The following is a 12035-nucleotide window of genomic DNA, read 5'->3' as shown; positions in this document are numbered from 1 at the left end:
CCAGTTAATAAAATTTAATGTACCATCATTTATCCTAAACGGTTTGCAGATGTTGGTCTATCAATCCCATTAAATTGTGAAAAAGTTGAGTGTAGACCCTCCAATTACTTATCTTTTAATAAACGTCAAATTAATATCGGCAGTTTTCTAAATTTTTTGTTAAAGTAATTAATCGGAGAAACTTAAAATTAGGTATAGCGTAAGCATAAACCTTCCTTAATAACTACAAAAACTTTCATTTCTTATTTCCTAACCATTTCGGAGAAAATAATTTTTATGTCTAACCTCACTTTTAACACGTTTAATTAAATAGGTGATTTTTAAAATTTTTTATAAATTAAACTGTTCATCATGAAAACTTAAAATTTGGTAAAATCCAACCTCAAACGTTCCTTTATAACCTCAAAAAGTTTCATTTCTTAATTCTTGCCGGTTTAGAAAAAAACAGTGTTTTCATTAACCTCACTTTTAATACATGTTCAAATAAATCTAAAAATTCCTATAAAATGAAGTGTTTATTATAGAAACATAAAATTTGGTATAAAGTAACCTTAAACGTTCCTTCATAACCTCAAAAAGTTTTTTTCCTTAATCATTCACTGTTTTGGAGAAAACGATTTTTTTTCTATAACCTCACTTTCAATAAATGTTAAATTGTACGAACGTATAGATTGTAGGAAATGGTTCTCCATAGAAACTTAAAATTTGGTATAAACTAACCTTAAACTTTTCTTTTTAACCTCAAATAGTTCTAATTTTTTAATTCCTTATCGTTTTGGAGAAAACAATTTTTCATTAACTGTTACAATCACTCCCTATCTTTAAAGGCCTTCATTATAGCGCCTCGGCTTCTAGCGACTTTGGCTTAAATTTTTTACGACTAATTGTAACAAAAACAAAGGTCGCTTGCGGCCGAGTCATTACAATCAAACCACGCCACGTTGACACAATTCCGAATAACACTTTGCAATTAGATAAAATTGTACTTTCTCTGTTCTTAGTTTAACCGAGATCGCTTGCGGCTGAGGCGCTTCAGCACCAACTGAATTCATTGAACATGTTCACCATGGAAATGTTAAGTTTGTTATGCCTGAAACGTTTTTTTTTATATACCTAAACCAAATATTAATGAAACGCGCAAGAATAAACTTAATTGACATAAAAGACTTTAAATGATAAGTATTTTTTTTATGTCAATGTCAAACTTTTAGGGTTTTTGTTGATATTACCTGGGGTCCCTAGAAAATATTTCTGATTTCTAGTAACATTTTCGGTAACTAAATAATAAAATTGATGTTAAGAAACGAATACATAAATTTTTGAATAGGATTTTAACGAAGTACAAATTTATTGTAAAAACGTGTGACATAACTTGATTTCAAATATAACAAAATTTATCAAGTGTTGTCATCTTTACAGCAATTTGACAGATATAAAAAAAACGAAATGTACAATTTAGAACAAATATTTTGGGGTTATTTCTTGATTCTGTATGGTCTAATAAATTAAAAACAGTGTCGGTACTTACAGTGGCTTACAGCTTATTTGATACAGTGCAAAATCCAACAGAAGTGAGTTTAAAGTTGGGGATTTTTTTAGGCTTTTTGGCAATATACAAACTATACTCTGTTTTTAAACCAAAAGGAGTAAACGCGAAAGTCAGATTTACACTAGGAAAAATCACCAGAAAATGTCACTAGATATGTTGGCGGTAAATTTAAATTAATAATTATTATTATTTATTTATTTACTTATTACTGTGTTTATTTTCGTTTGTCATCGTCAACACTAAACATACAAATTAACATTGAAGTTATGAGTGTATTTATTTTAAAATATAATTTTACAAAACCGTCAAATTCATAATTCAAAATTGCCTGTGTGTGAATCCTTCCTCGCATTCAACCAATCACATACAAGGTCAATCTGGTGACAAATTTAAAATACTCCTCCTGGTTTAAAAACAGAGTATAGAAACCAAAAATATTCAACTTTATGACACAACATGTTATTTAAAGTTCCTTATTAAAAGCGTCTCGGGTACATGAAATTGGTAAAAGTTCAGTCCACAGAATTTTGAAAAAAAAATAACTATTTCCCCTGTAAGTTTCACCTAGTCATTTCACAAGATCATATTCAGAGACTGCAGAAAATTGATGTATGGGCTGGTATTATGAGAGAGAATGTAATTGGTCCATTTTTTATTAATGGAAATTTAGACGGAGACACATATCTGCAACTATTAGAAAATCAAGTAGTTCCAAGTAATGGTATTGACAATTAAGTGGTTCCAACAAGATGGTGCTCCTCCACATTTTAGTCGCGCAGTCCGAGACTTTTTAAGTCGCACGTTTCCAAACCGTTGGATTGGTAGAAGAGGTGAAATTGAGTGACCAACACAATCTCCTAATCTAACACCACTCGATTTTTTCTTTTGGGAGTTTCTCAAAAATAGAGTGTATGCAACAAAACCAGGGTCACTAAATGATTTGGAAAATAGTATACTTGAAGAAACCAATATCACTAGGGATATACTCCTGATTTTTCAAAATTCCATTTATGAGTGTTTGGGTCATTGCCAGACCGAAGAAGGTCGACAACTTGAACATTTGTTATAAAAATCGTAATAAACGTGCAAAAAAACATGAAAACATTTTATTTTCCCATTTGGTAGTCAACCCCTCATAGTTCTTGAAAGAATTAAGATATCGGGTTTTGGTATATGGGGTTATGTTTCTTTTTTCATTACCTTTAAAATAAGGTAAAAATTGACAGAGGTTGCTATTTAAAAATGCATTGCATGGAAGTTCTAAACTATCTAAGAATGTAGTTTTTATTACTCTTTAGTAATCCCCAAATTAAAATTAAAATTTTTTTCTTCACTCGTTCAAAACTTATAGCTCTGTCCCGTGAGTTTTGGGAAGCCCTGTATAACGCTTTACCAGAACGAGTGAGAAATTTAGAAGCACTGAAATTTAAAGTAGTATTAAAAAGGTATGTACTTGATAAGGCCTTTTACAGTGTGGATAAATTTCTAACCAGTGATTTTACTGCATTGATGTGACCATCTCGCCGTTTTTCTTGTCACCCACCAATTTATATTTATTCACTGTTCCTTATTTAGCTAGTGCATATATTTGTTATATACTGTTTTTCCATCATAACAAGAAAATATTGTGTTTGTCTAAATAATGTACATTATATTCTGTATTTTCTGCTGATGTATGACTTGTGAAATAGCTTCGGCTGACATATCATCAATAAAGAATTATTATTATATTATTATTCGACTACTTTTATGGTTACTTGTGGCGTAATGTTCTTCAAGTAGCACTTTTTTCAAGTCTTCTTTATTGGATATTTTACACTTTCGTATACAGGGTGTTCCGGTGACTCGGGGCATAAAATTAACCTCATATACTAGAGCAAAAATGATGACGATTCGTGAAAAAAAATTATTATAAAAGTCTTCAAATGGTCAAGATATGGGCCATCAAAGTTCAGAAGTTTTAACACATTTTTCTAAATATTTTCAATACCATTTATGGTAGAGCGTTGAAATTTGATACAGGGTAAACAAATATCAAGCAAAATCATTGAACCAATTTTGACTTTGATCGGGCGGCGGCAACCATGCTATACAGGCTGACCCTAAAATTTGTTTGCTCAGAACTTTTTTGTTCGCTCGTAACCTTACATTTATTTTTGTACTTTTTAATAGAAAATTTATTTTAGAAACTTTTATCACTCTTTGGAAATTTTGATAACATTTACCGTTTTCGAGTTATACGCGAAAATATTAAGCTTCGATTTCAATGGTAACACTAAAAAACAAAAACTTCGAAAAAGTCAAGGTTGGCCACGGCAATTAAAAAAACAAATTGAGCTGTCAACTGGCTTATGTCGTTTAAACACAAATGATAGTTTTTTGTTAGTTAAGTTTTTATTAATTTTAAGTGTTCAAAATGGAGAGTTAGACATTTAGTGAACAAACTGACATGATTTTGACATTAGGGGAATGTCATGGAAACGCCGTAGCAGCCGCTAACCGTTATCGGGAGAAATTTCCGAATCGCAGAGCGCCCAATCGAAAAACATTTTTAAGGATTGAAACCCGTTTAAGGGAAAATGGGACGTTTAAGCCGAAATTTACTAACAACCGTAACGTAAGATCAGTCCGACCACCCGAACTAGAAGAAGATATTCTAGACTACGTAGAAGAAAATACTACAGCTAGTACTTTGGATATGGCGAGGCACTTTTTAACTTCAAAAACAACTGTCTGGAGTGTTCTTCACGAGCAACAGCTTTATCCATTTCATTATTACAAAGTTCAGGAAGTTCTACTGGCTGATTACCAAAGCTCGGATATTTCGGTACCGTCTCAGTAGCGTCGCCAGCGGAGAACCTATGGGGCGCGATCATAAAGCACTCCCACCACGCGATCTACCGTTCCGATCGCTCACACATCTACAAGCATGCTAGGCCTGTATTTATCCGTGTTGCGTTCCGAGAATTCAGTGCCAATTCATTTAATATCCTTTATTTATCGTTAAATCCATTTCATTTTCTGAATTAGAATTGTACTATTGTTTCAGTTTTTATAATTCCAAACCGAGTATATTGAATATTTTATTTAATTATCATCGAATATTTTCTTGCTTTTTCATAATTAGAAGTGCGTGTTGTTTTAGGTTTTATAATTTAAAACTACTTCTATTAAGAGTTAATTTTTTTATTTTTATTAACTGAATTACCCTATTGTTTTAGTTTTTATAATTTATTCAACACTTAATAGCGACTTTTGACGATACGTTCACATAAATTGACGACAATGTAGCATTTGCGTTAGCTACCAGTTGTGACGTCGAAAGAACATTTTCTAAACTCAAAGACATTTTAACACCCAAACGGTCGTCATTTTCTGAAGTAAATTTAGAAAAAGTCATTATTATTCAATCATTGCACCAAATAGGAACTGAGAGTCGAGAAAAATTATGATAATGTACATAATTACTTGCTTATTTAGTGTTAATACAGATCTTTGCTAATGCGCGTCTATGGATTACCATGACAACGCTGCAGACCAGTGAACTCGGGACCTTGGCTATGCGTCGCTCGTTAATAACGCAACATTCATGAACTGGTCGACTGGACTTAGGTACCGAAGAATCCGAGCTCTGCTGATTACCCACTGCGACTGCAATATTGTCAAATAATGCAGCACAAAATCCAAATTGATGATCAGTTTTAAGAAAAAGTCCTTTTTACAGATGAATCCACTTTTTCTAAAGATGGAATCTTCAATTTGAGAAATTTACATAGTTGGGCGGACGAAAATCCAAGATTTAAGAAAACTTGGAAATCACAATGGAGATTTTCTCTTAACGTTTGGGCTGGCATTATGGGCGATGTAATTATTGGACCCGTTTTCTTGCCATCAAGGCTGGATGGACATACATACAGGCGACATTTAGAAGAATTAGATGATTTTTTAGATGACGGTCCTTTAAACACAAGGCAAGCAATGTGGTATATGCATAATGGTGCTCCTGTGCATAGCACACAAGCTGACCAAGAATTTCTGAGGGAACGTTTTCCGGGACGGTGGATTGGACTAGGAATAGGTGCACCGATAAGTTGGCCCCCCGATCGCCGGATCTTACACCTGTAGATTTTTATTAATGGGGACGCGTTAAATCGCTAATTTACTGCGTTTAAATCAGTTGATCGAAAACGAGTTGATCAACTGAGGTTGCGAATTGTTGATTCATTTGATCAACTTCAAACTGAGATCGATGTTCTCCGCATAGTGCGCTTTAATTTAAGACGGCGATATCAGGCGTGCATCTGCTTTAGTATTTTTTTGTTCTTTTTTATTTATTACTATTTGTTTATAATTTTATTGTTATTGTTAATATTTTTGTTAGATTTTTTGTTATGTTCTTGTTTGTTGTAACCGGAAATTAAATTTATTGTTTTGGAAATTACATTCTTTTATTCAACTAAAATAAATTAACACTGGATTTAACTAAGTCTGCACTTAGAAATGTATGCAAATAATGGTTATTAGCTCAGTTCGTTTTTGAATTGTCATCGCCAACTCACAATCAGATCTTGCGGAATATGTTTCCTTTTTTTATTTGTTACGATTGAAATCAAAGCTTAACATTTTCGCGTATAACTCGAAAACGGTAAATGTTATCAAAATTTTCAAAGAGTGATAATAGTTTCTAAAATAAATTTTCTATTAAAAAGTACAAAAATAAATGTAGGGTTACGAGCGAACAAAAAAGTTCTGGGCAAACAAATTTTAGGGACATCCTGTATAGCATGGTTGCCGCCGCCCGATCAAAGTCAAAATTGGTTCAATGATTTTGCTTGATATTTTTTTTACTCTGTACCAAATTTCAACGCTCTACTATAAATGGTATTGAAAATATTTAGAAAAATGTGTTAACATTTCTGAACTTTGATGACCCATATCTTAGCCATTTGAAGACTTTTATAATAATTTTTTTTCACAAATCGTCATCATTTTTGCTCTAGTATATGAGGTTAATTTTATGCCCCGAGTCACCGGAACACCCTGTATTTTGGTCAAAACATTAAGTGAGGGCAAATCCAAATAAGCCACCACTATACGATTCTTAATTTGTGTTTTGGATCATTATCCCGATAAAAACTAAAATTGCGTCGTATGCCTGGGCGTTCAGCACTTTGTACCAAATTTCGCTGTAGAATTTGTAAGCTGTATATAAGTACGATTATAAGAAACGATTTTTTAGCTTTCACCGACATAAATTTGCTCCTTACTGAAATATTATTTTATCTTCGCTTTATCTTCAATTTGTAACTGGCAATATAATGCAATAAGCGTTATATCTTACTTTTTATACCTGTTGACGTTATCAAATATGAATTTTGAGTGGATATAACGTAATTTGTTCTGCAATATATTTATATAAGTCTTAAAAAAAATAATTTGAAGTAATCTAGATCAATTTTTCCCCGACATTGCATTGAAAACATACTATTAATATTTAATTGATTCATTATTTAATATTTTATAATCGTTGTAATTATGGTTTGTTAGATTTTCTTGTTATTGTTTATACATAAAATTTCCCAAGAATTAGCGAAAAAATGGGTTAAAAATGAATGAGGTTCATGCTCGTTAGCAATTTCTTTCTGGGCGATTATAAAATAAAAACGGTGTCATTGACACATCGTTCGTTGAATTCAATCGAATTGAACGCATTAAAGTTTTAAACCAAACCTTTTAAAAATTATATCTAATAATAAACTATTGGAGCGGGATAAACGCGTTTTCAACAACAGATGCCTACGCAAACCCACTCGTCTCTAATAGTTTTAATAGATTTCATTGCCGTTATCTGGATATAGGTATCTAGGCTAAACGAAAACGGAATCGTTGCACAATTTCCCAACACAACCATTCACCTATAAAATAATTTTTATTTTCAACGCTATTTATTTCTAATCAAAACATCAACATTAAAATGTTTTAAAATTAATTTTCTTTTTAGAATGATCAGTTGAAGGAAGCCTTAGAATTGGAGCGTAAGGGTGGTTTGGGAAAATACTTGACTCAAGTGTCATGTAGATCTCATAATAAGAGTGCCGTTGAGATGCCGTCGAATGAGAAAGAAGCCGGGCGAGAGGCGACACTTAGCTCGCAATTTCAGAAAGCGATGCAACACCTGGCCACGTGCAAACGAAGGAAATGTTCTGTTTGCGCCTATACCAGAGCTGTTTTTGGAAATATGTCAAGAAATCATCCGAGTAACCATCAAAAATACGAGTAAGAAATTTATCTATTTTGAATTAATTGTAAGATAATGATGTTTATATGGATTATCTTTTAATTTTTTAATATTTTATCAGTTTTGATTAAAATTTAACGTTCTAAACGATTTTCTTTTTGTTCGTAGAAAAAAATTATTTTCTTGTCTTCAAACACCATTCTTAGAAATGAAAAATATGATTAAACCACCACCATCCCCGATTCACGGCGAAGGAGAGAGCCTTTCCGAATGGTTTTGCCAACTAAGTATGGCAGAACAAAGCGAATGTTCTTCGTTAAGCGTTCCTTTTGCAGAATTAGCAATCAGTTACATGGATGATACTTCAGATACAACTTCCAATAGCTTACCAGCTGAAGGATGCGACGTTGTTATTAGACACATGACCACGGATAGTGCAAGGGGTAATTAATTCATTACATATTTAATAATAAAATAATTTAATAAATAATTTCGTTTTTAGGTTTTAGTAGCGATTCTGGATTCTCTTCTGATGCATGCGGAGATTGTAAAAGTAATGTAACGACGCCGAAAGAAAAGTTTAGTCCAAAAGGAACGTTGGATGAGGCGGAATGTGCCAAATTAACGCGAACTAAATGGACCGCGTCGTTTCGGAAATTAATTAATCGCATTAAAAAATAAAAAATTAAATGATTGTTAGGGTTGCATGTTAAAAAAAATACTCATTCATCTTCTTTGGTTAATTTAATTAAAAACTATTTAGATACAAAAATGTTTAAATAAAAAAATGTTTAAATAAAAAATGTTTTTGACCAATTTATAATTAAAAAAAAATTAAATCTTTTAGTCGATGTTGCTCATTGTTGTTTAAATCTAGGAATTGGAATTTTTATCTATGGATTTGATAAATTTATTGTTATAATTAAAACAAAAACATTTTTGGTGACCAATAAGAGTACAATTACGTTTTAAATTAAAATTAAAAAGAAATAATCGAGAACAAAAATATCAGTTGAAGTTGAAACTAAAAAAAGACTGGAATCTTGGATTTTCTCTTTATTTTTATAAAATAATTATAATTGCCTTTTAATAGCACATATTCTAATACACAGCGAATCAGGATTTTTTTAATTTCATAATAGCAGCTCTTAGATTATTATTTATAGATATTTTAGTAGTAATTAAATAAAAATATCCGACTGATAAATGTTAATGTAAAACGATTCAATAAATAGATTGCTTTTCTAGCGGGGCACAGATTAAAAAATTAATTAAAATAAAATTAGTTAGAGAATTACTTGATTAATTAGATGTTTCTTTATAGAGTAATTTAACCTAAATCCGGCCCAAAAAAATACATTTCACAGTAAAAATCCTGTAAAAGAATAAAAATGTTTATAAAAAAAACATTTTTAAATAAAGAAAAGTTTAGAATTAGATAGAATTTATAAAACGTATTAAACTTGCCAATTGTTGTGTAGTTAATAAAATAAAAAGTAAAAGCGAACGCACGTCGAATAGATTTTTTTAGGTTCTTAAGAAACTTTGTTTTTCTTTCATGGTTTAGTTTTCTTTGTTTAGTATTTCTTTATCACAACAGCAAAGAATGTGATATTGATTCAGTAAAAGTGTCAAAAAATCGTTTTTTATTACAAACACGTTTTTAATCAAACCAACAAACTTAATGTACTTAATTTAATTAAAACTCTTATCTTTAATTTCACTAAAAATAAATGCAATAGATTTTATTAACATTCCTAATTTACGGATCACCATGCGAATCTGTAATTTAATTTGGACAAATCTATACGTAAAAGTCATTTCATTCAACATTTCGTGTTCTTATTTTTATATTTACTTTACAATGTGATAAAACGTGTATTAAACTCGAACTTGTACATTTGTAGCGTTTTTATTATTTTCACCTTTGTGTATTATAAAAAAATAAAGTTTAAAAACAAGTACTTATTGAAACAAATTTTTTATTTCTAACTAAATTTTTTATGTTATATAAACATGAAATAATTATATATATTTTTGTAACTGTTTCTACTAAACCAGTATCAAACTTTTCTTAGTACCAGAAAATCAGACTATTCGTAAGTAAGAGATGAAAATAAATAAAACTCTTCATCTCATCATTTTAATGGAATTAAAATCCGCTTTTTATGGAATGATTCTGTAAACTAGGATAGACAGGGAAATTTCAGACCTGGAAGATCTTGCGTAGATAATTTATTCACGCTTGGACCTAGTTGAGAAGAAGCTGTCAAAAGGAAGGGAAATACATATTGCATGTATAGATTTGAGAAAAGCATTCCATATGGTCCCGCTTCAAAAATTATGGATTGCCCTGAAATATGTAGTCATCAACAGAACTTGCATACATGCTGTGAAAGCGTTATACAGGATAACGCGGCAGATGTTCAGGAAGGAAAACTAACAACTGATGCTTTCTCTCCTACAAAAGGTGTCAAACAGGGATGCTGCCTCTCTCTCACAATATTCAAGATCTATGTCCATAATACCCTAAAACATTGGGAAAAAAATGCAACCTGATGGGAATATGGGAACACACCATGCTGTTCGCGGACGACCCAATAGTTTTTGCATAGGACGAAGAGGATATGAGATATATATTAAATAAACTAGAACAGGAATACCATAAATAAAGCTTGGAAATGAACAAAGATAAGACCGAATATATGGTAAATGGAGGAACAGAAAAGGACATACAATGGGACCGTTATCCTCAATCTAATAGAAAGACCGTCTTTCAAAAAATCGATAAACTATGTAAATATAGAAGGATTGGTAACATTTTCAGATCCTAAAATTGTTTAATTTTTGCAATAATTAATATTAAAATTCAAAATCCCCTCCATAAAAGTTTGGGTGACGTTTACGAGGTAAGATCAAGAAGATACAAACGAGCATCGTTCGGATCTCTTCTTTTAGCGCATAAGATTCTCGTGGCATCTCGCTCATGCACCTTTTATTGATTTTTATTTCAACCAACCGCGTGCGAAACGACGGTGACGTAATTAAAGTTTTTTAAAATTTTCATTGTTACTTTTTGGAAAAACTAAAGACCACTTTGAAAAACAAAAAATTACAGAAGCCTTCAATTTTGCTATCTATCGAAAAATCCAATAAAAAAATGTGTAACGGCCCCATTGCTCATGATTTGTATATAAAATATTGTGTTGCATGTAATTTCAATTAGACAAGAACAATACAAGATCAATATAAGTTACGAAGGTTTTCAGGGCCTGTGTTAATTGAACTTAAAACTAGAAATTTTCGGATGCCATGTTGCAACCTTCTTCAGAAACTGGTTCGAAGTGATAAAATTCTTCTTAAAATTCTAAAAAGTCGGAAAACTAATTAATAATTAATTAACGCTAATTACAAGCTAATTAGTAACTAATTGCGTCGCGTCCGGTGTGAGGCGGGAAATGGCAATGTTCCGCAACCGCTGACTGCTGGACCTTCTTCAACCTTACATCCCTTTCATGCTCCTTGATGCGGCACTCGATGTTACGTCCAGTTTGGCCAACGTAAACCTTCCCACAACTACACGATAGTAGACTCCCGCTCCTTTTAATGGAGTTGGTTTGTCCTTGGCATAGGGAAGACAAATAAATCCAAGTGGTTTTGTACTAACCGCGTCCTCCCTCTGCTTTCTATGCTTGATGGCCCAGTTGATGTCCATCGAAGTGTATCCGTTCTTCTTCAGCACGCCTCGTAAAAAGTGTTGCTCCTTCTTCAAGTTATCTCCTTCACATATTCTCGCTGCTCGCTGAAATGAAGTACGGACCGCGGACCACTCCTGTTGGGCATGATGATGTGATGATGCCTGCAGATACCTGTTGGTATGAGTCTTCTTCCGATATACACCAAGATCTATATCTCCATTTGTCGTCCTGGTGACCAACACATCTAGGAAAGGTAGTTTTTCGGCAGTTTCTGTTTTCATGGTAAACTTAATCATAGGATGTTGAGAGTTCAAGTGATCCAAGAACTCTGGGAGCCGTTTTTGACCATGTTGCCAACGTGTCATCCACATATCGGAGTCATAGTTTTGGTTTCCACTGGCTCTTCTTCAAAGCGTCTTCTTCGAATAATTCCATGTAGAAATTGGCTATAACTGGAGATCCCATGGCTGCCCCTTCGAACTGTTCGTAAAATTCTCCTTTCCAGCTGAAATACGTCGACGATAAACAGTACTCGACTAGATCTGGCACG

General features: G+C 32.4%; 1 protein-coding gene across 1 annotated transcript in view; it reads left to right on the top strand.

Moving 5' to 3' along the window:
* Nucleotides 1-9687, top strand: part of LOC111425754 (uncharacterized) — a 38470-nt gene extending 28783 nt beyond the window's left edge. Inside the window, exons 6-8 of the mRNA XM_023059985.2 lie at nt 7551-7825; nt 7956-8230; nt 8290-9687. Of these exons, the coding sequence (XP_022915753.1) occupies nt 7551-7825; nt 7956-8230; nt 8290-8468 (729 nt within the window). The 3' untranslated portion in view covers nt 8469-9687. The remainder of the gene's footprint in view (nt 1-7550; nt 7826-7955; nt 8231-8289) is intronic.
* Nucleotides 9688-12035: the final 2348 nt, after the last annotated feature.

Source organism: Onthophagus taurus, chromosome 1 (assembly GCF_036711975.1).
Source record: "Onthophagus taurus isolate NC chromosome 1, IU_Otau_3.0, whole genome shotgun sequence".
In the NCBI taxonomy this organism is placed as follows: domain Eukaryota; kingdom Metazoa; phylum Arthropoda; class Insecta; order Coleoptera; family Scarabaeidae; genus Onthophagus; species Onthophagus taurus.
This window is presented reverse-complemented; position numbering and strand designations above follow the sequence as displayed.